This window comes from Dendrobates tinctorius, unplaced genomic scaffold (assembly GCF_039654945.1).
Source record: "Dendrobates tinctorius isolate UK_male_01 unplaced genomic scaffold, ASM3965494v1 ptg000060l, whole genome shotgun sequence".
NCBI lineage: Eukaryota > Metazoa > Chordata > Amphibia > Anura > Dendrobatidae > Dendrobates > Dendrobates tinctorius.
The window spans coordinates 14389267-14417006 of NW_027361728.1; the positions used below are offsets into that span (position 1 = coordinate 14389267).

The 27740-nt window shown below is 44.2% G+C and overlaps 1 protein-coding gene across 1 annotated transcript in view; it reads left to right on the forward strand.

Moving 5' to 3' along the window:
• MELTF (melanotransferrin) overlaps window positions 1-27740 on the forward strand; it is a 207836-nt gene that overhangs the window by 99667 nt on the left and 80429 nt on the right. Inside the window, exons 4-7 of the mRNA XM_073578729.1 lie at window positions 10858-11040; window positions 11487-11631; window positions 12371-12435; window positions 21457-21644. Coding sequence (XP_073434830.1) covers window positions 10858-11040; window positions 11487-11631; window positions 12371-12435; window positions 21457-21644 — 581 coding nt within the window. The remainder of the gene's footprint in view (window positions 1-10857; window positions 11041-11486; window positions 11632-12370; window positions 12436-21456; window positions 21645-27740) is intronic.

Consider the following 27740-nt stretch of genomic DNA (forward strand, 5'->3'; position numbering starts at 1 on the left):
TTCATTTCTTAAAGTAATGATGGCCACTCGTTTTTCTTTACTTAAAGCTGCTTTTTTCTTGCCATAATACAAATTCTAACAGTCTATTCAGTAGGACTATCAGCTTTGTATCCACCAGACTTCTGCACAACACAACTGATGGTCCTAACCCCATTTATAAGGCAAGAAATCCCACTTATTAAACTTGACAGGGCACACCTGTGAAGTAAAGACCATTTCCGGTGACTACCTCTTGAAGCTCATCAAGAGAATGCCAAGAGTGTGCAAAGCAGTAATCAAAGCAAAAGGTGGCTACTTTGAAGAAACTAGAATATAAGACATACAGTATTTTCAGTTGTTTCACACTTTTTTGTTAATTATAGAATTCCACATGTGTAAATTCATAGTTTTGATGCCTTCAGAGTGAATCTACAATTTTCATAGTCATGAAAATAAAGAAAACTCTTTGAATGAGAAGGTGTGTCCAAACTTTTGGCCTGTACTGTTTATATATATATATATATATATATATACACACACAAATATTTATGTATTAAACATTATATATATACACACATGCATACATTCAGACACCATGTACGTATAGAGATTTAGACTTGTGAGGCTTCCGTATAAAGAACTGACCTTTTTCCTTATCACAGTGTTTTCTTTTGTTAAGAGTTATGCATATGTATGTTTATATATCTATAGATACATATATATACAGTTGTGCTAAAAAAAGGCCGTGTGATATATGGACTTGATATTTTCTACTTTGCTCTGTGATACCTTTGCTTACCTCAAAGAGGCTGTTTTACGTTGTAACCCTGATGGGTTATGAACTTTTTTAAAATAATCCACACGTTTGTTAGAACCTGCGACCTAAGTCCCGTGTGTGAACCAGTGTCTACTGCAGAGGTGATCCCTCACAATGGGTTAAGCAGCTTTTAGTAAATGGCAAGGGGTGACACACTGGCGTACACAGACAGAAGATGGCCTCTGTGCAAGAACAATACATGGACCATTTTTTATGCTCATTTATATGAATTTTATTTTATTAAGAATTAATTTTATGAATAAATCAACAACTGGGTGTTATCAGTAGGGAGCATGTCCCTTCACAGGCTGACTCTGTCTAATCAGTGCTTATACTGTCACACTTAGGCTAGGTTCATACTGCGTTAGAGCAGTCCGTTCAACTCATGCGTTAAACGGACTGCGTTAACGCTACTCCATATTTTTGATCGCGTTATGCGGTCTATGGGTGCGTTAACGCATCCGTTACATAGCATTAATGCTGCTATGTAATGGATGCGTTAAACGTAGCGCCTTAACGCAATATGAACCTAGCCTTAGGACGCCTCTTCCACAAGGGAAATTCTTTTGTCTTTGTGTCAAATTGTTTATAAATTTCTACCAGGAGAAACAATTGAATGACACAGTACAATGTTCTAAAAAACATTTCCCGGTTATTTACATTATGGTGAATACAAATACAGTTGTGCTCAAAAGTTTACATACCCAGGCAGAATTTTTGCTTTCTTGGCCTTTTTTTTCAGAGAATATGAATGATAACACCAAAACTTTTCCTCCACTCATGGTTAGTTGTTGGGTGAAACAATTTATTGTCAAACTATTGTGTTTTCTCTTTTTTAATCATAATGACAACCCAAAACATCCAAATGACCCTGATCAAAAGTTTACATACCCCATTTCTGAATACTGTGCATTGCCCCCTCCAATATCAATGACATCTTGAAATCTTTTGCGGTAGTTGTGGGTGAGGTTTTTTATTTTCTCAGATAAAAAGCTGCCCACTCTTCTTGGCAAAAAAACTCCAGTTCCTGTAAATTCCTGGGCTGTCTAGCATGATCTGCACACTTGAGATCTCCTCAGAGTGGCTCAAGGATATTGAGGTCAGGAGACTGAGATGGCCACTCCAGAACCTTCACTTTGTTCTGCTGTACCCAATGACAGGTCGACTTGGCCTTGTGTTTTGGATCGTTATCATGTTTGAATGACCAAGTACGTCCCATGCTCAGCTTCAGGGCTGATGATTGCAAATTTGCCTGCAGTATTTGCTGACAAAGTGCTGCATTCATCTTTCCTTCAACTTTTACCAAGTTTCTTGTGCCTTTGTAGCTCACACATCCTCAAAACATCGGCGATCCACCTCCATGCTTTATAGTAGAAATGGTGTTCCTTTCATCATAGGCCTTGTTGACCTCTCTCCAAATGTAACATTTATGGTTGTGGCCAAAAAGTTCAATTTTGGTCTCATCACTCCAAATTACCTTGTTTCTGAAGTTTTGAGGCTCTTCTCTTTGCTGTTTTGCGTGTTGTTGGCAAGATACTTTGTGGCATTTGAGCAGTAATGGCTTTCTTCTGGCGACCCATTTTTCTTCAAGCTTCAAGTGTCTCCTTATTATGCATGTTGGAACAGCCACACCGCTAGTTTTCAGAGAGTCCAGTATTTCAGCTGCTGTTATTTGTGGGTTTTTCTTTACATACCAAACAATTTTCCTGGCAGTTGTGGATGACCGTGGTTTTTTTGTTACAGAGCTCCTGATTTTCCATTTGTTAATCACACTTTGAGCACTGCTGACTGGCATTATCAATTCCTTCGATATCTTTTTGTATTCCTTTCCTGTTCTACACAGTTCAACTACCTATTCCCGTAGATCTGTTAACAATTTTTTTTGCTTTCCTCATGAATCACAATCCAGAAACATCAGTGGCTGGATGAAAGATGCAAGAGTCTGTCTGGATCCCAGAAACTCACTCAGCTTTTATGCACACACTGATTACAAGCAAATTGGTCACAAGTGAGGATGTTACCTTTAGTAGCCAGTCAAACCCATTTGTGTCAACCTTTGTGCATGTTATCAGGCCAAAATCACCAACTTTTGATCAGGGTCATTTGGGTGTTTTGGGTTGTCATTATGATTTAAAAGGAGAAAACACATTAGTCTGACAATAAATGGCTTCACCCAACCACTAACCATGAGTGGAGAAAAAGTTTTGGTGTTATTATTCATAGTGGGGTATGTAAACTTCTGAGCACAACTGTATATATATATACAGTATATACATACCAGCTGAAGAGCCCGGCGCTGCCCGGGCATACTATGCCCGGGCAGCGCCGGGCTCTTCAGCTGGTATGTATATATATGGTTAGTTATAACAAATTATAATGATTATATATATACAGTGTGTATATATATAAGTATATACACATATATATATATATATATATATATAAAGCTGAGTGTATAGCCCTGCCCACTCCGCATAGCCACATCTAATATATAAAGCTCAAGTGTGTGTATGTATGTACAGTTGTGGCCAAAAGTATTGACACCCCTGCAATTCTGTCAGATAATACTCAGTTTCTTCCTGAAAATGATTGCAAACACAAATTCTTTGTTATTATTATCTTCATTTAATTTGTCTTAAATGAAAAAACACAAAAAGAATTGTCCTAAAGCCAAATTGGATATAATTCCACACCAAACTTAAAAAAAGAGGGTGGACAAAAGTATTGGCACTGTTCGAAAAATCATGTGATGCTTCTCTAATTTGTGTAATTAACAGCACCTGTAACTTACCTGTGGCACCTAACAGGTGTTGGCAATAACTAAATCACACTTGCAGCCAGTTGACATGGATTAAAGTTGACTCAACCTCTGTCCTGTGTCCTTGTGTGTACCACATTGAGCATGGAGAAAAGAAAGAAGACCAAAGAACTGTCTGAGAACTTGAGAAAACAAATTGTGAGGAAGCATGAGCAATCTCAAGGCTACAAGTCCATCTCCAAAGACCTGAATGTTCCTGTGTCTACCGTGCGCAGTGTCATCAAGAAGTTTAAAGCCCATGGCACTGTGGCTAACTTCCCTAGATGTGGACAGAAAAGAAAAATTGACAAGAGATTTCAACGCAAGATTGTGTGGATGTTGGATAAAGAACGTCGACTAACATCCAAACAAGTTCAAGCTGCCCTGCGTCCGAGGGTACAACAGTGTCAACCCGTACTATCCGTCGGCGTCTGAATGAAAAGGGACTGTATGGTAGGAGACCCACGAAGACCCCACTTCTTACCCTGAGACATAAAAAAGCCAGGCCGGAGTTTGCCAAAACTTACCTGAAAAAGCCTAAAACGTTTTGGAAGAATGTTCTCTGGTCAGATGAGACAAAAGTAGAGCTTTTTGGGCAAAGGCATCAACATAGAGTTTACAGGAGAAAAAAAGAGGCATTCAAAGAAAAAAACACGGTCCCTACAGTCAAACATGGTGGCGGTTCCCTGATGTTTTGGGGTTGCTTTGCTGCCTCTGGCATTGGACTACTTGACCGTGTGCATGGCATTATGAAGTCTGAAGACTACCAACAAATTTTGCAGCATAATGTAGGGCCCAGTGTGAGAAAGCAGGGTCTCCCTCAGAGGTCATGGGTCTTCCAGCAGGACAATGACCCAAAACACACTTCAAAAAGCACTAGAAAATGGTCTGAGAGAAAGCACTGGAGACTTCTAAGGTGGCCAGCAATGAGTCCAGACCTGAATCCCATAGAACCCCTGTGGAGAGATCTAAAAATGGCAGTTTGGAGAAGGCACCCTTCAAATATCAGGGACCTGGAGCAGTTTGCCAAAGAAGAATGGTCTAAAATTCCAGCAGAGCATTGTAAGAAACTCATTGATGGTTACCGGAAGCGGTTGGTTGCATTTATTTTGGCTAAAGGTTGTGCAACCAAGTTTTAGGCTGAGGGTGCCAATACTTTTGTCTGGCCCATTTTTGGAGTTTTGTGTGAAATGATCAATGTTTTGCTTTTTGCTTCATTCTCTTTTGTGTTTTTTCATTTAAGACAAATTAAATAAAGATAATAATACCAAAGAATTTGTGATTGCAATCATTTTCAGGAAGAAACTGAGTATTATCTGACAGAATTGCAGGGGTGTCAATACTTTTGTCCACAACTGTATGTATGTATGTCCGGGATTGGCATCCGCACCGTCGCAGCTACAGCCACAAAATTTGGCACAGTCACACGTCTGGACCCCGAGAGTGTCCTAGGCTATGTTGTGAGGCGAAATTTTAACCCCGCGCGTTCCAATTCGCCAAACAATTTTGCCCCTATCTGCTTAATGGGGAAAAAGTGTGTGTGTATCAAGCCCCGCCCCTCATTATGATGTCATAATGGTTGCCATGGCGACGCTGATGTCATCATAGGTTGCAAGCCCCGCCGCTCATTATGATGTCATAATGGTTGACTATGGGATGGAGGGTGTGTGATGGGAATATGGGCACTGGACTATGGGATGGAGGATATGTATGACGGGTATATGGGCACGGGACTATGGAATGGAGGATGTGTGATGGGTATATGGGCACTGGACTATGGGATGGAGGATATGTATGACGGGTATATGGGCATGGGACTATGGAATGGCAGATATCTATGATGGGTAAATGGGCATGGGACTATGGGATGAAGAGTATGAATGATGGGTATATGGGCATGGGACTATGAGATGAAGGATGTGTGATGGGTATAAGGGAACTCGATTATGGGATGGCGAATATGTATGATGGGTATATGGGCATGGGACAATGGGATGGAGGATGTGTGATGGGTATATGGGCATGAGACTATGGGATGGAGGATGTGTGACGGGTATATGGGCACTCCACTATGGGATGGAGGATATGTATGATGGGTATATGGGCACGGGCCTATGGGATCGTGGATATGTATGATGGGTATATGGGCACGGGACTATGGGATGGAAGATAATTATAATTTGCAATAACTAACCACAGTTAGTTACTATACCCAGGCAGCGCCGGGCTCTTCAGCTAGTTCACTATAATATCCCACATCATCCCGTCAGCCAGAGCCATCGTCAGCCTGGGGTCAGAACCAGAGCACTGAGTGGAACGGTCCTAACTTCCATACTGGGGATCCCTTTAAGAGAGGCCTGGTGTCAGAACCAGTGTGCTGAGTGGATTTGCCCTGACTTTCATACCAATGATCCCTTTAATAGAACCCTGGGGTCAGAATCAGAGCGCTGAGGGATTTGCCCTAACTTCTGTTCATGAGATCCCTTTAAGAGAGCCTGGGGTCAGTGCCAGAGCATTTGAAGGCAATTGCCCTGACTTCCATACCTGGGATCCCTCTAAGAGAGGACTGGGGTCAGTACCAAAGTGCAGATTGGATTTGCCCTCACTTCCAGAGGGGCCTTGGGTCAGAACCAGAGCGCTGAGTGGATTTGCCCTAACTTCCATACCGGGGATCCCTTTAAGAAAGCCTGGGATCAGAACCAGAGCACTGGATGGATTTGCCCTGACTTGCATACCAATGATCCCTTTAATAGAACCCTGGGGTCAGAATCAGCGCTGAGGGATTTGCTCTAACTTCCATACAGGCGATCCCTTTAAGAGGGCCTGGGGTCAGTACCAGAGCATTTGAAGGCAATTGCCCTGACTTCCATACCGAGGATCCCTTTAAGAGAGGCATGGGGTCAGAACCAAAGCACTGGATGGATTTGCCCTGCCTTCCATACCGGAGATCCCTTTAAGAAAGGCCTGTTGTCAGTACCAAAACGCTGAGTAGATTTGCCCTAACTTGCATACCATTGATCCATAGGGGGGGAATTCATTTCTGTCATGTGCTCCTTTCTGTGGGTAGACAAGGGCTGGGAGCTTATGTTCCTCGGGATGCTAGATTTCTCCCACCATGTCAGTGTCTGCTGAGGTGTTGTCAAGTGGGAAAACTTGCTCATAGCAACCAATCACAGCTTAGCTACTTTTAACCAGCTCTGGTGAATTGAGAGATGCTTAGTGATTGGTTGCAAGGAAAACCGTTGATCATAGCAACCAATCACAGCTCAGCTTCTTTTGAACAGCTCTGGTGAAATGAAAGATGCTTTGTGATTGGTTGGCGATACACAAATACATACATTCATTTATATATATATATATATATATACAGCTCTGGCAAAAATTAAGAGACCACTGCAAAATTTTCAGTTTGTCTGATTTTTCTCTTTATAGGTATACTAGCTGAAGAACCCAGCGTTGCCCAGGCATAGTAACTAACTGTGGATAGTTATAACAAATTATATTGATTATATCTGCATATATAAAGCTGAGCATATAGCCCCGCCCACTCCGCATAGCCACACTCTAATATCCCATATCATCCCGTCAGCCAGAGCCACCGGACTACTACCACTAATATCCCACATCATCCCATCAGAGCCACCGGACTACTACCCTTAATATCCCACATCATCCCATCAGCCAGAGCCACTGGACTTCTACCACTAATATCCCACATCATCTCGTCAGTCAGAGCCACTGAACTACTACCACTAATATCCCACACCATCCCATCAGATGTATCAGACAACTACCCCTAATATCCCACATCATCCCGTCAGAACCACCGGACTACTACCCCTAATATCCCACATCATCCCATCAGAGCCACCAGACTACTACCCCTAATATCCACATCATCCCATCAGAGCCACCAGACTACTACCCCTAATATCCACATCATCCCATCAGCCAGAGCCACTGGACTTCTACCACTAATATCCCACATCATCTCGTCAGTCAGAGCCACTGGAGTACTACCACTAATATCCCACACCATCCCATCAGATGTATCAGACAACTACCCCTAATATCCCACATCATCCCGTCAGAACCACCGGACCACTACCCCTAATATCCCACATCATCCCATCAGAGCCACCAGACTACTACCCCTAATATCCCACATCATCCCGTCAGAGCCACCAGACTACTACCATTAATATCCCACATCATCCCGTCAGCCAGAGCCACTGGATTACTACCCCTGATATCCCACATCATCCCATCAGCCAGAGCCACTGGACTTCTACCCCTAATATCCCATATCATCCCATCAGCCAAAGCCACTGGACTACTACCCCTAATATCCCACATCATCCCATCAGCCAGAGCCTCTGGACTTCTACCCCTAATATCCCACATCATCCCATCAGCCAGAACCACTGGACTACTACTCCTAATATCCCACATCATCCCATCAGCCAGAGCCACCGGACTACTAACCCTAATATCCCACATCATCCCGTCAGAGCCACCAGACTACTACTATTAATATCTCACATCATCCCGTCAGCCAGAGCCACTGGATTACTACCCCTGATATCCCACATCATCCCATCAGCCAGAGCCACTGGACTTCTACCCCTAATATCCCATAACATCCCATCAGCCAAAGCCACTGGACTACTACCCCTAATACCCCACATCATCCCATCAGCCAGAGCCTCTGGACTTCTACCCCTAATATCCCACATCATCCCATCAGCCAGAGCCACCGGACTACTACCCCTAATATCCCACCTCATCCCATCAGCCAGAGCCACCGGACTACTACCACTAATATCCCACATCATCCCGTCAGAGCCACCAAACTACTACCCCTAATATCCTACATCATCCCGTCAGAGCCAACATTGTCAGGTTGGCGCTGGTACACTGATTAAAGTGATACATGGGTTGAGAAATCCATCTTGTGTTTCTTTTTTTAATCTGTCTTTGAATTTTTAAGTTAATGAGGATGCTTCATGCCAGACAAAGAGAATTTCCTGATTCTGGGCTCCCCCTGCAGTCTGTGTCAGAGGGTGGTCTGTGTCGGCACAGTAATAAATTGTGTTATTTCCAGCTTTACAGAAGGACGATAACACCATAGAAATGGTAGGAATAATAGGCCTCAGTTTCCACAACTGTCTACAAGGAAAACTGCTGTTCATAGCAACCAATCACAACTCCGCTTTCATCTTTTAAACAGCTCTGGTGAAATGAAAGATGCTTAGTGATTGGTTGCTATGGGCAACACAGGCAGTATAACCTGTTGTGGTCAATAAGATGTGCCTATGAAATATGTATATTAGATATTTAATATACATATATATATACAGTATATATATATATATATATATATATATATTTATTAGTTATTTATTATGCTGGGCTCTGCACGTGGAGTGACTATGGCTATGTGGAGTTGGCGGGGCTATGTGGAGTGGGCGTGGCTTGATATACACACATACACACTTACATACATAAATACATACATACACTCAATTTTTTTTATATATATATATATATATATATATATATATATATATATAGAGAGAGAGAGAGAGATTTTTGAGTAAAATGTAAATTGCTCTTTTATTCTATAAAATACTGACAACATGTCTTCAAATTTCCAAGCACTAAATTTTGTATTTATTTTCAGAAAATGAGAAATGGTCAAAATAACCAAAAAATGCAGTGCTTGCAGACCTCAAATAATGCTAAGAAAACCAGTTCATAATCATTTAGAAACAATAATACTAATGTTTTGACTCAGGAAGAGTTCAAAAATCAATATTTTGTGGAATAACTATGATTTTTAATCACAGCTATCATACGTCTTGGCATGCTTTCCTCCAGTTTTTCACATTGCTTTTGAGTGACTCATTCCACTCCTGGTACAAAAATTTAAGCAGTTCTTTGATTGATGGCTTGTGACTATCCATCTTCCTCTGGATTACCTTCCAGCGGTTTTCAATGAGATTCAGGTCTGGAGATTGGGCTGGCCATGGCAGGGATTTGATGTGGTGGTCCTTCATCCACACATTGATTGACCTAGCTGTGTGGCACTATGCATTGTCCTGCTGGAAAAAACAGTCCTCAGAGTTTGGGAACATTGCCTGAGCAGAAGGAATCAGCTGTTTTTCCAGGATAACCTTGTATACGGCTTGATTCATACATCCTCCGCAAAGATTAACCTGCCCAATTCCAGCCTTGCTGGAGCATCCCCAGATCATCACCGATCCTCCACCAAATTTCACAGTGGGTGCTAGACACTGTGGCTTGTACGCCTCTTCAGGTCTCTGTCTAACCATTAGACAACCAGGTGTTGGGCAAGGCTGAAAAATAGACTCATTAGAGAAGATTACCTTATTCCAGTCCTCTATGGTCCAATCCTTATGGTCTTTGGCAAACTTCAGCCTGGCTCTCCTTTGCTTCTCATTGATGAAAGACTTTTTTCTAGCTTAACATGACTTGAGTCCTGCCTCTAGGAGCCTGTTACGAACTGTTCTTGCCATGCACTTCACCCCAGCTGCCATTTGCCACTCCTTTTGTAGGTCACTTGATGTCATCCTGCGGTTGCTGAGTGACATTCGAATAAGATGATGGTCATCCCGGTCAGTGGAGAGTCATTTTCCCCCTCTGCTGGTCTGTAGCTCTGTTGTCCCCAATGTCTGTTGCTTGATCTTGTAATGGACTGCCGTCTTAGAAATTTTTGGGATGGAGGCAACATGACGCTCACTGTATCCCTCTGCTAGTAAAGCCAGAATTGAGCCATTCTTTTCCTCACGCAAGACTTTTCTTTTCAACTCCTTTGGCATCCCTTTGGCATGGTTTAGTTATTTTTTCATTACTATTACTTTTGGGATATTACTAGCACTTGTTTTGCCATCCAGCTTGTCCTATTGCAAGAGGATTGTGAACACCACAGCAGGGTTTTTTATACTTTCCTTCGTTAAATAAGATTTGGTTCAGGCGATCACCTAATCAGAAGCACATTATGTAGAATGAGGTGAACTCTGGTTGGAATTCAACTGACACTGGAATGGAATAGCTGTCAGACATGTAGAGAAGCTGATTTTTATAAAACTGTGCAGTGGTCTCTTAATTTTTGCCAGAGCTGTATATATACACACATACATTCAGACACTGTGTACTGATAGAGCTCTAGATTTATCATAGATTTACGGTATCAGGCTTCTGTTTCCTTTTAATAGTCATGTGTAGATTATGTTACCTACAGGTGGGAAGACCTCCTACTATGCTGTGGCTGTAGTCAAGAAGAGCTCTAACTTCACAATAAATACACTAAAGGGTGCCAGGTCCTGTCACACTGGCTATGAGAAGACTTCAGGATGGAATGTGCCAATTGGTTATTTTATTGATAGTGGACGCATGTCTGCTGTAGTCTGTGACATCCCAAAAGGTAAGAATAAAAACAAAACTTTGGATCAATGTGTGAAAATATGATTTCTATGTTGGCCATTAGAAAGTTGGTCTTTGGGAAAACACTTACATTTCCCAAATGAAAGAAATTGCTTGACCCAGAATTTACTTATCTTAGATGTTTGTAAATGTTGTCAAAGCTTGACCCATTGTCAATGTTTGACCTGTATTATACTATATGTTAAAGCTTAACATCTGCATGTCATGTGATGTAATTTCTATACATTTTGAATATTATACTGTTATGTCTGACGCAATGAGATGGCCTTTATGCTTTTTTTTATAAATCAAAATAGCATTAGTTAAGTACCCTATGACTTTTACATGTACCATTACTAGTTACTCAATTACTTGTTGTAGGATCTATGCTTATTTTGTGTGGTTTTTTTTTCTTTCTTGGGTTTTGTGTGTTATTTCGGCCTGTAGGAGTGAGCGATTTCTTTTCTAAAAGTTGTGTACCTGGAGTTGATGAATCAAAATACCCCTCTCTATGTGATCTGTGCAAGGGAGATAGCAGCAATGGAAGCCAATGTGGACAAGATAAGTACCAGGACTACAATGGAGCCTTTAGGTATGCACAAATTGTTCTTCAATTGAAAGGGAACCAGTCTCATTGGATAACCCTATTGACCTACAGATATAGGGTTAATCTACATGTTGCCCAGCCATAGTACTGAAAGTGTAGCAACCGGGAGAAAATTAACTTAATTCTTTCCAGGAGCTGTTGTCTTTCAGCCATCAAGTTGTGCCTGGAGCAAATACAGCCACAGCTTACAGTACTGATGCACTGCTAAGCCGGGAGTCAGTGAAAGTGAGGGACATATAGCCATCACTCCCCGTTTATTGAGCGGTATCAGTAGCCACACCTTTAGGACTGAAAGCTGGTGGCTCCCAGGTGGAAAAAAATATTTTCTCCCTGGTGCCACACTTTCAGCATAGTGGATAAGCTCTATCCTAATGCTATTAACCTGCAGTTTAACTAAATATCTACAGGTTAATACGGTTATCCTACCTGACAGGTTCCCTTTAAGAGAGAATAATTTTAAAAGTAGTGGAATATTTTGAATTTTTTTTTTTTATTACAGGGAAGTGATCAGTGGGGTTGGGATTGTCAGAAGCCTTGGATGTTAATGATTTAATAAAATTAGCTATGTGTTAGTCCTGTGGGATATACCTGAAAAAATGATTAATCTATGACATTATTGCCCGTGGAAAACATTGTAGGTCAAAGTTCCACTTAACAAGAAAAAAGTCGACTGAAATATATACTGATAACAATGGAATTCTGATGATCTCATTTGCTTTTTCAGATGTCTGGTGGATGAAGGGGATGTGGCTTTTGTAAAGCATAGCACCGTGCTGGACAATTCAGATGGTACTTACATATTAATTAATTTCTGAGACTATATTAAATTTGCATCTAAAGGACACAGGTATAGTGGGCAGTCAATTAGTGATGCCAACAGGAGGTTTTCTTCTGGTAAGAGGTTAGTGGACAACCCTGTTTTAAAACCTTTCCGACATGTGCCATAATAGTACGCACATGTTGGACCCCCCTGTTTGCTGCAGGCTCTGGTGCTGAGTTCGCACTTTCCGGGAACATGACAGCTGATCTATACAGCTGACAGCTGACATGTGCCTGCGAGAGCCGTGGGTGGAATCACGATCCACTCATGGCTGTTAACCAGTTAAATGCCGTTGTCAATCTTTGACATTATTTATTAACAAAAAGGTAAAAAAGATAAAAATTCAAATCACCCCCCCTCACCCCATTCAAAATAAAACAATAAAAAAAATATTTTGGTATCGCTGTGTTCAGAATCGCCCGATCTATCAGTATAAAAAAAGTAACCCAATTGCTAAACGGCGTAATGATAACAAAATCAAAACACCGGAATGATGGTTTTTTTTTTGGTCTCCGCTACATTGAAATAAAATGTAATATTGGGCAATAAAAACCTTGCATTTACACCAAAATTGTATCACTAAAAATATCAGCTCGGCGAGCAAAAATTAAGCCCTCACCCAGCCACAAATCGCGAAAAATGGAGACACTACAGGTCTCGGAAAATGGCGCCATTTTTTAAGAATTAATTTTATGAATAAATCAACAACTGGATGTTACCAGTAGGCAGTGTGTCCCTTCATAGGCTGACTCTGTCTAATCAGTGCTTATACTGTCACACTTAGGACGCCTCTTCCACAAAGGAAATTCTTTTGTCTTCATGTCAAATTATTTGTAAATTTCTACCAGGAATAACAATGGAATGACTCAGCACAAACTTCTAAAAAACATTCCCCTTTTCTCCTTCGCCTCATTGGGGGACACAGATACTGTGGGTGTATGCTTCTGCCGCTTGGAGGCTGACACTAAGTGAAAAAAAGAGGTTAGCTCCTCCTCCGTCGTATACACCCTCGCCCCTATTGCGGGCGGAACTTAGTTTTATGCTAAATGTCTTTGGAGGCACACGTGTCTGGGTTTCTCCAGACTTCTTTTTTCCATGAAGATAAGACAGGGGCGACAGATCCTATTGAAAGGGTCCGATCTCCCCAAACCATCAACGGGCGAGCACGTGTTGAGTATCGTCTCCACGTATCCTTTCCCGCACCGAGGGACATATCTGGGCCTTTTTCCCCAGACTTCAATTTTTGTTTTTTATTTTATGAAGATAAGACAGGGGCAATGGATCATATTGAAAGGGTCCGATTTCCCCAAACCAACAACGGGCGAGCACGTGCGAGTGTCCCTTCACGTATCCTCTCCCGCGACGTGGGACATGATGCCGAACATAGCCCTGTCCACCCCTAGGTATAGAAACCATGGGCTTGAACAGAGGCTCAAGACTAGTCTGTGCGGCCCCAACTGCTCCACCAACGCTAGACGGCGGATGGTCCCTCTCCTCACCCCCTGAAGGGGTTAGACAGAGCTAGGGTGCCTGCACTGTCCAGAAATTATCCCCATCCCCTCTACCTGGTGTGCTAGATCCGGAGTCAGGTATGGAGGGCTGGGGAGGACCCTGCGGCAGCGTTCCGGGGAAGCTCCAGGCATCTTAGGGAGTGTAAGGCAATCCTCCTTCCCTCTCCTCCCTCCTCCCTTCTGCCTCCTTCCGCCAGGCAGCGATGCTGGGTTCCGGAAGCAGGGATCGCAGGGGGAAAAGGCAGAGGCCGCCAGCGCACCCCCCCCACGGTGGGCATGCAAAATTTAGCCCGCGGCTTCGGCTGTGACTAGGCCGCGGGCGGAAGTCCCGCCCTCGGCGTGATGTCATTTCTGGCACCACCCCCCAGGCTAGGGCGGACGCCGAACAAATTGAGTCCCTGGCTTCATTGCAGGGTAGGCCGCGACCGGGAGAGAAATGTCCCATTCTACCCAGAGGAAAGGAACGCTGGGCAGCGGAGCGCAGAGGCAGCGGCAGGAGCACGTGGGGACACAGGATGGGGAAAGTGTGACCCCTGACCCTAAAGGCGCCCTACGGGCGATTAAAGGTGGTTTTTTCCTCCTCCTCCCTTCCCCTCAACCCACATATAAATTAGGCCTGGCAGCAATATGATCGAAAAGGGTAAATCGCACACATTCCTTTATGCCGCATGCATTTCTTGTGGGGTTAGGGCTAGGTTTCCACGAGCACAGAGCCAGAAGCCTGTGACTCCGTACGTGCCCAGGAGCCCTCCCCTGCGACTGTAGCCAATGTGTCCCTGGAGTGGGCCCTATCTCTGTCAGAGGGAACCTCCACTTCACAAAAGCCTCCGGCCTGCAGGGGCCGCTCTCACTCCAGGCAGACCCGGAGAAAACGAATCCACACGGTGTCGCCCAGTCCATCCGGTGCCTTGGCATCCGTAAGCTCTGCTTCTCGCTCCCCGTCACCAGTGGTTGATAGCGAGCAGACCTCAGATTGCGACTCAGATGAGCCCCTTGACCTGGACACTCCAGGATCACGTGAAACAGTGGACAGCCTCATAGAAGCCGTCAATCAGACCCTGGGGATTGAGGATGATCCCGCAGCGGCTACGGGGCATAAAGTGGCATTTAAGCGAGTGAAGCGCCCGCACAGAATTTTTTCCTCTCACCCGGAGTTTGAGAACATAGTGCAGCGGCACAGAGAAAGTCCAGACAGGCGTTTCTCGGGTCAAAAGGCACTCGAAACAAGGTATCCGTTTGCCCCGGACCTCCGTAAAAAATGGATGGAATCCCCGTTGGGGATCCTCTGGTTTCGCGCCTAGCCACTAAGACACTGCTATCCGTCCCTAGGGTTTCCTCAATTAAGGATCCCACGGATCGCCTTATAGAGAGCTTAGCTCACTCAGTATATGAGGCGTCAGGGTCAGCGCTCGCTCCCTCATTTGCAGCAACTTGGGTAGCCAAGGCTATGATATCATGGTCAGAAACATTAAACAAGGTCACGCAGGAGCAGGATCTACCTGCAGAGATTTCGGAGGTAACAGGTCAGATGGCGATGGCCGGAGACTATTTAATCAATGCGTTTTGGGATGCGGACAATTTCTCGGCACTTGCTGCCGCTAATGCAATTTCTGTCAGAAGAGCCCTATGGTTAAGGACATGGCGAGCCGATCCTACTTCTAAGAAATCCTTGACTTCCCTGCCTTATCAGTGCGTCCACCTATTTGGGGAGAAGTTGGATCAACTTATCTCCGACTCCACAGGAGGAAAGAACGGGTTTCTCCCTCAACAAAAGGGCAAAACGCTTTTTCGTCACCCGTTTCCAGGCACGTTTTCGGGCCTTTCGCAACCCCGGGTGGACTACAGCGGCCAATTTCACCGCCTCAGGCAGCCCCAACCAGGTCTCAAATAGAGCCAACCGATTGGGGAGAATGCATACACAGCAGCCCAGATTGGGGGATCCAGATCCCAAAGATTGTCGGCCAAATGACTCGAGGCCTTTACCAGACGACACCGGCAAGGTGGGCGGCCCCCTACTCTGGTTTCACTACGTCTGGGTCAGTGTCGCTCACGATGCATGGGGAAAGGAATTGGTGGCCTCGGGTTACAGAATAGAATTTGTCAGATATCCTCCAAGACTGTTTTTTCTTCCCGGCTTCCCAGGCTGGATACCCAGGCAAGGGTTCTATTGGGAGCCATCAAATCGCTCCAGCACAACGGAGTCATTGTTCCAGTGCTGGAACACGAAAGAGCTCAGGCGTTCTATTCCAACCTTTTTGCGGTTCCCAATAAGGACGGGTCTGTCAGGCCTGTTTTGGACCTGAAGCTTCTGAACAAATTCATCAGGATCAGACATTTCCGGATGGAGTCTCTCCGTTCAGTCATATCGGCCATGGAGCAGTGAGAATACTTGGCCTCAATAGACATCCAGGACGCATATCTGCATATTCCCATTTTTCCTCCTCATCAGAGGTTTCTACGCTTCACCATCGGCGATCAACATTTTCAGTTCGTAGCGCTACCCTTCGGGCTAGCCATGGCTCCCAGAGTGTTCACAAAGGTTATGGCAGTTGTCATGGCCACACTGCATTCTCGAGGCTTAGTCATCTTGCCTTATCTGGACGACCTCTTGGTCAAGGGCCCGTCAATACAGGCATGCGAGGAAAAGGTCAACATCACGCTAGATACTCTTGCCTGCTTAGGATGGTTGGCAATGCAAAGAAGTCATCCCTTGTGCCAGCTCAGAGGATCTCCTTCCTAGGAATGATCTTTGACACTTGCCGAGGGTTGGTAATTCTCCCTCAGGAGAAGGTGCTAGCTCTCTGGCAGGGAGTCCGGACACTTCGCCAACCAGTCCCTCATACCATCCCATCTGGGATGAGGATTCTAGGGAAAATGGTGGCAGCAATGGAAGCGATACCTGTCGCCCAGTTCCACCTTTGCCCCCTGCAGCACGCCCTCTTGTCAGCCTGGGACAAGAATCCTTTCACGCTTGATTGCGACTGTCCTCCCAAGTCAGGCAGTCGCTCAGATGGTGGATAACCAGTTCCTCTCTGGCCCAGGGGAAACCTTTCCCCCCAGATCATTGGCTGGTAATGACAACCGACGCCAGTCTCCTCGGTGGGGGAGCGGTGTTTTGCTACCACACAGCCCAGGGACGGTGGTCGCCACAGGAGGCACGCCTCCCAATCAACTTATTGGAGATACGAGCAATTCGGCTGGCTCTGCAGAAGTTTCTTCACTTTCTAGCAGGCCGCCATGTCTGGATTCAATCGGACAATGCCACAGCGGTGGCTTACATAAATCATCAAGGGGGCACCCGCAGCAGAGCAACCAGAGGGGGAGCTCATCTTCAGTGGGCCGAAGCAAACTACTCGGTGATTTCGGCGGTCCACATCCCGGGGCGTGGAAAATTGGGCGGCAGACTTTCTCAGCCGGCAGGGTCTTTCATCCGGAGAGTGGTCTCTACATCCTGAAGTTTTTCAGCAGATTTGTCAACTGTGGGAAGCTCCGGATGTGGATCTGATGGCTTCCAGAGTGAATGCCAAGGTGCCCACATATGTCGCTCAGGCCAGGGACCCGCAGGCATTCGCGGTGGATGCGTGGGTTCTGCCATGGAACCAGTTTCGTCTCCCATATCTATTTCCCCCACTGCCACTACTTCCGAGAGTCATCAAAAAGATCAAGACAAAAGGGGTGTCGGCGATCCTGCTGGTCCCGTCGAGCGTGGGACGCAGATCTAATGCAGCTGTTCGCCGACGTTCCTTGGCACCTGCCAGAACGCCCAGATCTACTGTCTCAAGGGCCGATTTGCCACCCGAACTCAGGGACCCTGTGTTTGACGGCATGGCCGTTGAATCTTGGATTCTAACCCAGGCAGGGTTCGGGAGCGAAGTGGTCGATACAATGATTGGCGCCCAGAAACCTGCTTCAGCACGAATTTACCACCACACCTGGAAGGTGTTCTTTGCTTGGTGTTGACACTGCGGTGTTTCCCCGCTGGGATTCTCAATCCCCAACATCTTGGCTTTTCTCCAGTCGGGCTTAGAGAGCCCGGATAGCTCAGTCGGTAGAGTATTAGACTCGGGCTTTGCCCCAGGTTCCCTCAGGACACAAATATCGGCCTTATCCATCCTGCTCCAGCGCAGAATTGCTACTAATTTGCAGGTGAAGACTTTTCATTCAGGGAGTCTCCCACTTGGTACCTCCCTAGAAGGCGCCTATGGACGCCTGGGACCTTAACATGGTCCTAAGTGTTCTGCAGGAAGCTCCATTTGAACCACTTCAGAATATCTCTTTGAGGTACCTTACCTGGGAAGTGGTGTTCCTAGTGGCCATCACTTCCATCAGGCGGGTTTCAGAGCTGGCGGCCCTATCCTGCCAAGCTCCGTTCCTCACTTTCCATAGGGATAAGGTGGTCCTCAGACCAGCCCCTCCTTTTCGGCCGAAAGTCGTGTCCTCTTTTCACATTAATGAAGATGTTGTTTTGCCTTCATTTTGTCCAGCACCGGTGCGCCATGTGGAAAAGGCTCTTCACACGTTAGACCTGGTAAAAGCCCTCCGGAGGTACGTGTCACAGACGGCACCCTTTCGACAGACGGACACGCTGTTCGTGCTCCCCGAAAGGCGCAGGAAGGGACCCGCTGCCTCAAAATCGACCATAGCCAGATGGATTCGTTGGACGATTCAGGAGTCCTACTGCATTAGAGGCACGCCGATTCCAGCAATTAGCTCACTCTACCCGGGCAGGGGGCGCCTTTTGGGCGCTTCGGCACCAGGCTTTGAGGGAACAGGTTTGCAAGGCAGTAACCTGGTCCATCCTGCACACATTTGCCAAACATTATAACATCCATGCTCAGGCCTCGGCGGATGCGAGCCTGGGTAGAAGGATTCTCTAAGCAGCGGTGGCAAACCTGTTAAACAAGAGGTGCATGTAGCTTGGATCGGTGAGTCAATCTCCCACCCAGGGACTGCTTTAGGATGTCCCATAGTATCTGTGTCCCCCAATGAGGCGAAGGAGAAACATGGATTTTTGTGATAACTCACCGTAAAATCCTTTTCTCTGAGACGCTCATTGGGGGACACAGCACCCACCCTATTAGCCAGTTGGCTCTGTTTCTGTTTAGCTAATACACAATTATTTATGTGATATAAGGGTGGTCCTTTTCTAGACATGTTGTACCTGTATTAAGGCTGATTTTGTTGTCCTTCTACTGCTTTGGCACCAAACTGAGTTCTGCCCGGAATAGGGGCGAGGGTGTATACGACGGAGGAGGAGCTAACCTCTTTTTTTCACTTAGTGTCAGCCTCCAAGCAGCAGAAGCATACACCCACAGTATCTGTGTCCCCCAATGAGCGTCTCGGAGAAAAGGATTTTATGGTGAGTTATCACAAAAATCCATGTTTTTTACATTATGGTGAATACAAATACAGTTGTGCTCAAAAGTTTACATACCCAGGCAGAATTTTTGCTTTCTTGGCCTTTTTTCAGAGACTATGAATAATAACACCAAAACTTTTTCTCCACTCATTGTGAGTGGTTGGGTGAAGCCATTTGTTGTCAAACTACAGTGTTTTATCTTTTTAAATCATAATGACAACCCAAAACATCCAAATGACCCTGATCAAAAGTTCACATACTCCATTTCTTAATACTTTGCATTGCTGCCTCTAACATCAATGACAGCTTGAAGTCTTTTGTGGTAGTTGTGGATGAGGCTTTTTATTTTCTCAGATGGTAAAGCTGTCCACTCTTCTTGGCAAAAAGCCTCCAGTTCCTGTAAATTCCTGGACTGTCTAGCATGAACTGCCCGCTTGAGATCTATTCAGAGTGGCTCAATGATATTGAGGTCAGGAGACTGAGATGACCACTCCAGAACCTTCACTTTGTTCTGTTGTACTAATGACAGGTCGACTTGGCCTTGTGTTTTGGATCGTTATCATGTTGGAACATCCAAGTACGTCCCATGCGCAGCTTCTGGTCTGATGATTGCAAATTTGCCTCCAGTATTTGCTGATAAACGTGCTGCATTCATCTTTCCTTCAACTTTGACCAAATCTCCTGTGCCTTTGTAGCTCACACATCCCCAAAACATCAGCAAGCCAACTTTGTGCTTTACAGTAGGAATGGTGTTCCTTTCATCATAGGCCTTGTTGACCTCTCTCCAAATGTAATGTTTATGGTTGTTGCCAAAAAGTTCAATTTTGGTCTCATCACTCCAAATTACCTTGCTCCAGAAGTTTTGAGGCTTTTCTCTGTACTGTTTTGCATAGTGTAGGTGAGATACCTTCTGCTTCGTGAAGGGTTACCGTGATGTGGTGAAGCGGCTTGGTATACATTTTTTGCAAAAAAAGTATCGACTAAATACCCTGTATTTGTTATACAGCACTTGCTGATTACTGTCATGTTTTTTACTGCAGAGTATTTTTGCAAATTTGTCATTTTGTGTTCTCTTGTTGTGTTTTAGGCGAGATACCTTGTAGCATTTGTGCAGTAATGGCTTTCTTCTAGCGACCCAACCATGCAGCCCATTTTTCTTTAACTGCCTCCTTATTGGGCATCTTGAAACAGCCACACTGTTATTTTTCAGAGAGTTCTGTATTTCATCTGATGCTATTTGTGGGTTTTTCTTTGCATCCCAAATGATTTTCCTGGCAGTTGTGGATGAAATTTTTGTTAGTCTACCTGACCATGGTTTTGTTTTTACAGAGCCCCTGATTTTCCATTTGTTAATCATAGTATGAACAATGCTGACTGGCATTATCAGTTCCTTGCATACCTTGTTTGTATCCATTTCCTGTTTTATACAGTTCAACTAACTTTTCCCATAGATCCGTTGACAATTCTTTTGCTTTCCCCATGACTCACAATCCAGAAACATCAGTGGCTGGGATGAAAGATGCAAGAGTCTGTCTGAATCCCAGGTACTCAGATTTTATGCACACACACTGATTACAAGCAAATAGGTCACAGGTGAGGATGTTTCTTTTAGTAGCCATTCAAACCCATTTGTGTCAACTTCTGTGCATGTTATCAGGCCAAAATCACCAGGGTATGTGAACTTTTGATCAGGGTCTTTTGGGTGTTTTGGATTGTCATTATGATTTAAAAAGGGAAAACACAGTAGTTTGACAATAAATGGCTTCACCCAACCACTAACCATGAGTGGAGAAAAAGTTTTGGTGTTATCATTCATATTCTCTGAAAAAAAAGGTCAAGAAAGCAAAAATTCTGCCAGGTTATGTAAACTTTTGAGCACAACTGTATTTTCTAAAACTGACAAGTCAGATCTGCTTGAAAACAGGTTTAATGGAAAATAATTGGTGATTAATGAAACATATATGGCAGCTGTTCTGGAATACATTACTTGCATTATAATAACTGAGATATTTATTTGAATAGATAAAATTACAATATTTATTAAATACCATATGTTGGATTTGTAGAACTGTATATACGCCGTATATATGAATTAATGCTATGTTAATCATACAATTTAGGAAAAAATTCCGCTTCTTGGGCAAAGAATATCTTGTCCTCAGATTATCAGCTGCTGTGCCGGGATGGTACGCGTGCGGATGTCACTGAATGGAAAAAGTGTAACCTTGCCAGGGTACCAGCTCATGCTGTTGTGGTCAGGTCTGATGTGGATGGATCTCTGATTTACAAGATGCTACATGAAGGCCAGGTGGGTCAGGGGAGTGAACAGCGATTCTAATGGTGCAGTTAGATGTTCTAATTTTGTCCCACCAATGCATCTTAACTAGATCCTTTAACTATAAAACAAGTAATTTAGTGATCGTTTATCATTCCGCTTACTTGGGCCAAAGAACAATAATGGGGACAGAACGATCCCTAATACAATTTTGTCCTAATATAGCATAATATCATCAGCAGCACATCTCCGGCAATGTGCTACTATTAAGGGCTCAAAAAGTATGTTCAAGTCCCCCCCGCACCTGCCTGTATCGCGGCTCAATATGTCTCAACAGCCGCAACACATGCAGAGATTGACTATTTGTTAGCAGACACTTTATGGGATTGAGGGTTATCAAACACTCTAGGCTCAAGCAGGAAAGATGTATATCTTTGTACCATGTTAGCCAGTAGATAGAAAAATATTCAGGATTGAGAGTCCTCAGTAGTTGATACCTTTTAATGGCTAACTGAAAAGATGGTAACACATTGCAAGCTTTCGAGACTACTCAGGTCTCTTCATCAGTCTAGACTAATACAAAATCTGAAGTCACATATTTATGCACAATACAGCCTAGAAAAAATGCAATAGATAAGACAAGTGACGTGAAGCAGAACTATCATCATGGGAGAGGGAGAAACATAAATATAAACATTGGACCAGTTCATAGATAAGGAGTCCGGATGTTTTATGGTCCTCTGATTGGGGTCTAGTTCTGTGTTGTGATGCCCCCACACGGTTTTAAAAGGAAATTCCTTAATTGATGTAAAAAGACATAAATCCATGCGACACATTCATTCCAGCACTGAGAGTGTCAAAGTTCATCATAAATTTGTACTCCCAAACTCGTCTCTCTCTCTGAGAATTGAAGTTACCTTTCAATACCAGTAATTTCATATCCACGCTGCTGTGATCAGGGATACAGAAATGTTTTGCCACAGGTAGATCCATTCTTTTTTCTCTTATTGTGTGACGATGAGCATTCATCCTTGTTCTAAGCTTTTGCCCTGTCTCCCCCACATACAGACCCCCAGTTGGACATTTAGTACAAATAATTAAGTACACCACATTAGATGTAATGCAGGTGAAAGTACCTGGGATCTTGTAGTCCTGATGTGAGCTGGGGATCTTTATCTTGTCCGTGGTCATTATAAATGGACAGGTTTTACATTTTTTCTTGTTGCAAGGAAAGGTTCCTGCAGCTGTTGGAGACGACAGGGAGCTTCTGACAATGATGCTTCTTAAATTTGGGGGCTGCCTAAACACAGCAGTGGGAGGTCTGGAAAAATGGATTTTAATCGGGCATCTTTTTGTAGTAAAGGTTGTAATTTCCGTGCAGCTCCCCTTAGCACCTCCAGATTTGGATTGTAGGTGACTACTAGAGGCACTCGGTTATTTTCTTCTTTAGCTTTGTAATTTAGCAGGTGATTCCTTGCCAATCTGGTGGCTCTTGTAATTTGGTTTTCAATTGTTCTTGGATGGTAACCCTGATTCAAAAAGGTCTTTTTGAGGCGACCAAGGTGTTTGTCTCTATCCATGGGGTTGGAACATATACGATTGTATCTGATGGCTTGGCTATAGATAATAGAGTTCTTTATGTGTTTTGGATGGAAACTGTCCCATTTAAGGTATGTTGGACAGTCGATTGGCTTCTGATACAGGGATGTCTCTATTTCATTGTTTTTTAGCTTAATGATGGTGTCCAAAAAATTAATCTCAGTACTGGAGTAGTTGAGTGTTAAATTGATGGTGGGATGAAATTGATTAAACTGTTCGTGGAACGTCTTTAGCTGTTGCTCAGACTCCGTCCAGATGATTAGAATATCATCAATGAAGCGGTAGTAGGCCAGGGGCCTGATGGGGCATGAGGACAAAAAGTCGCTTTCAAGCTTTGCCATGAAAAGATTTGCATACTGTGGAGCCATTTTACTTCCCATAGCTGTGCCAGTCTCCTGTAGATAGATCCTGTTGTCAAATTCAAAGTAATTGTGGGTGAGGATGAATTTTATAAGTTTCACAACAGCATCAGCATCAGTCCCTGTGTTTTCCATGAAGAATTTGCAGGCATTTAAACCATCTTGGTGTGGGATATTAGAGTACAAAGATTCCACATCCATGGTGGCCAGGATGGTTCCTTCTGGTAGAGGACCTATTGCTGCTAGTTTATTCAATAGGTCAGTTGTGTCCTGAATGTAGCTGGATGTATCCTTCACCAGTGGTTTAAGAATACCCTCTACCCATCCAGATACCTGCTCAGTGAGGGTGCCCACACATGAAATAATTGGTCTTCCTGGATTTCCAGATTTGTGGATTTTGGGAAGCATGTAGAATGTCCCTATTCTTGGAGTCTCTGGTATCAGGTCATCGCCAGCTCTTATGGAGTGGTCAGGCAGACAAGAAACCAACTTGTTTAGTTCCTTGTAATAGTCCTGTGTAGGATCCGACTCCAATTTTCTATAGTAGCGTGTGTCCATAAGTTGCCTGTTTGCTTCCTTCATGTAGTCTGACATATTCATCATGACTATTGCACCTCCCTTGTCAGCAGGTTTAATGATGATTTCTTTGTTGGTTTTTAAAGACTGTATGGCCTTTCTCTCCTGGGCACTGATGTTGGATGCTTGTCTCCTGTTAGTGTCTATGATTGTGGATTTTATCAAATGTCTGAAGGAGTCTATATATTTATCCAAATGAGGGTTGCGTCCAGGTGGAGGTGTCCAGTCTGACCTTTTCCTAGTTGTTACGATCCCTTTTCCTTCGGTCTGAGTGTTTTCTGAATCTTCTGTATCATTGAAATATTCCCTCAGGCGCTGTCTCCTGAAATACTGTTCCATATCACTGCAGAGTTCAGTTTTATCTACGGCCTTAGTGGGACAAAATGAGAGTCCTCTAGAAAGCACGGCCAGTTCCACTTTGTTGGGTTTATAATCTGAGAGATTGATGACACAGTTAGATGCTTTTGTGTCTGGAGTGGAGTGGTTGTCCAAGTTGTCAGGTTTTGGATTTGTTTTGTATCTGTTTGTATAGAGTCCTGAATTGAGACGCAGTCTGTGTAGTTTCTTTTCCTTGTTATGAACCAGAAAGGTCCGTAGTTTGTTGTAGTATTGTTGTAATTTTTGCTCTGTGCTTTCTGTAAGTGTTTTCCTCAGAGTTTCAAATTGCCCCTGGACTTTACTCCTTATGCTGTAGCAGACATGTAAAAGGTAGTCTCGAAAGCTTGCAATGTGTTACCATCTTTTCAGTTAGCCATTAAAAGGTATCAACTACTGAGGACTCTCAATCCTGAATATTAGGCTCAAGCAGAAACCAATGCGAAATCCTCAAGATACATTAAGCAATCATACTACTTGTACGTCTAACTTCTGGTCATACTAAAGTCATCAAAAAACATGGCTTAAATGTCTAAATAGTACATACAGTATATTCTACAGAAGAAGCAAGAAAAAATCTTTAACTAGTTTCTGTGAATAGAAGTAACATTTAGTATGTTTAAACTGGCTTCAAGATGGAGCTCAACCCTTGTTTTATGGCTAATATAGTTGGAGAAATACTGTACCTACTGCCAGACCATTTGCCCTGACAGTACAAATGCTTGCAATACTACAGATATACAAACGATTCTCCCTAAATTAGAATATCATCAAAAAGTTAATTTATTTCAGCTCCTCAATACAAAAAGCAAAACTCATATATTATATAGAGTCATTACAAACAGTGATCTATTTCAAGTGTTTATTATTGTTAATGTTGATGATTCTGGCTTATAGTCAATGAAAACCCAAAAGTCATTATCTCAGTAAATTAGGATAATTAACAAAATATACCTGCAAATGCTTCCTAAGTTTTTAAAAAGGACCCTTAGTCTGTTTCAGTAGGCTCCACAATCATGGGGAAGACTGCTGACTTGACAGATGTCCTGAAGGCAGTCATTGACACACTCCAGAAGGAGGATAAGCCACAAAAGGTCATTGCTAAAGAAGCTGGCAGTTCACAGAGTTCTGTGTCCAAGTATATTAATGGAAAGGTGAGTGGAAGGAAAAAGTGTGGTAGAAAAAGATGCACAAGCAACCGGAATAACCACAGCCTTGAAAGGATTAAGAAAAGACCATTCAAAAATTTTGGGGAGCTTCATAAGGAGTGGACTGCTGCTGGAGTCATTGCTTCAAGAGCCACTACACACAGACGTATCAGAACATGGGCTACACGTGTCACATTTCTTGTGTCAAGCCATTCATGACAACGCCAGAAGCGTCTTACCTGGGCCAAGAAGAAAAAGAACAGGACTGTTGCTCAGTGGTCCAAGGTGGTGTTTTCAGATGAAAGTAAATTTTGCATTTCATTTGGAAATCAAGGTCCAAGAGTCTGGAGGAAGAGTGGAGAGGCACACAATCAAAGCTGATTGTGGAAACTTCGCACTAAACCTCAATCAGTGATGGTTTGGGGAGCCATGTCATCTGCTGTTGTAGGACCACTGTGTTTTATCAAGACCAATGTCAGCGCAGCTGTCTACCAGTAAATTTTAGAGCACTTCATGCTTATGTGGTGCCCCTGAGGGGTCAGTCGCCACAGAGGTACTGCACCTCCTCCTGAGGTGTGGTACCCCACTATCCAGGTAATGTGGAGACACCTGACCACACTCCAACACTCACATCCCACACGCACACCAGTAGTGTAGCAGAGCAACCTTGATGGCTCCCTGCTTGGAACACGAAGAGTGCTGGGAGGTGGGTGGAGCTTAGACTGCACAAGAGAGCGGGAGAATATTAGGAAAAGGTCAGTCTGTGAGAGAAGATCCCATGAGAGGGATGGAGTGAAGGAAGTGCTGCAGCAGACTCCTGTGATCTGGAGCTGCTGGCACAGGAAAGGGCCATAGAAAGCCTGATTCTTCAGAAGGAAGATAGTTTAGTACGGAACATAAGGAGAAGAAGAGAACTAAGGACTAGGGTCAGAGCAGAACCCTTCCTCAAGTTTGAAGCACATGGCCGGGGTCCGGTCCCTCGAGGTTGTATCGATACTGATGTTCCTGCAGCAGAAACCGGAGGAATAGAAGTCGTCACCACTTTATTCCCATCTAAGACTTGGGGGGCACAACAGCAACGTGGGTGAGCCGGGACATGATAGCAAGAAGTCCCCGAAGCAGGCTACAGCTGTCTGCTGTACAAGTAGAGTTCTAAGTATCATCAAGAAGGAGGAACTTGAGTTTAATACTCAACTACAAGTACTTCAGATTAGGCGCTAGTGTGGAGACGTTCAGAGAAGGCACAAGTTGGAGGAGTGCTGGAAAGGTGTACTTTACCTTGCCTGGGAGTTGGCTGAGCCCCTGACCTGGAGGACACAGCACTGAACCGGGCATCTGTGCGCACCATACTGTGAGTAAAGCCTTTGGAACTACATGCCCTTGTGTCCTCCACTTATTCCTGCGCCTTGCACCCGGCTCTGCTACATCTACTTCTTTACACCATCTTCCCACTTGCCAACCTCATCTACACTGCCCTGGGACTACAGCTCCACCTGTGGGGAGCTTCAACATCATTGCTGCACCACACCATCTGTCCGAGAGAAGCAACCCTGCAGCGCTGGTCAAACTGACCAGAAACCACAGGTGGCATCACGAATCATCTCAACAACTTTATCCCCATCACTCTACCCCTTTTACATTGACCGCCTGAGGCCACGGACTGGGTGACTGCTGCTGTGACATCTCCCATTGAAGTCAACGGGCCAAGCACCGAGTACCCCACGGCCTCTGGGGGCGAGTCACTTTCCTCTGCCGACAAGCTTTTTGGAGATGGAAATTTCATTATCCATCAGGACTTGGCACCTGTCCACACTGTCAAAAGACCCAATACCTGGTTTAAAGACAACAGTATCACTGTGCCTGAATGGCCAGCAAACTCGCCTTAACATCTATGGGGTATAGTCAAGAGGAAGATGAGATACACTAGACCCAACAATGCAGACAAGCTGAAGGCTGCTATCAAAGTAACATGGGCTTCCATAACACCTCTGCAGTGCCACAGGCTGATCGTCTCAATGCCACGCCACATTGATGCAGTAATTGATGCAAAAGGAGCCCTGACCAAGTATTGA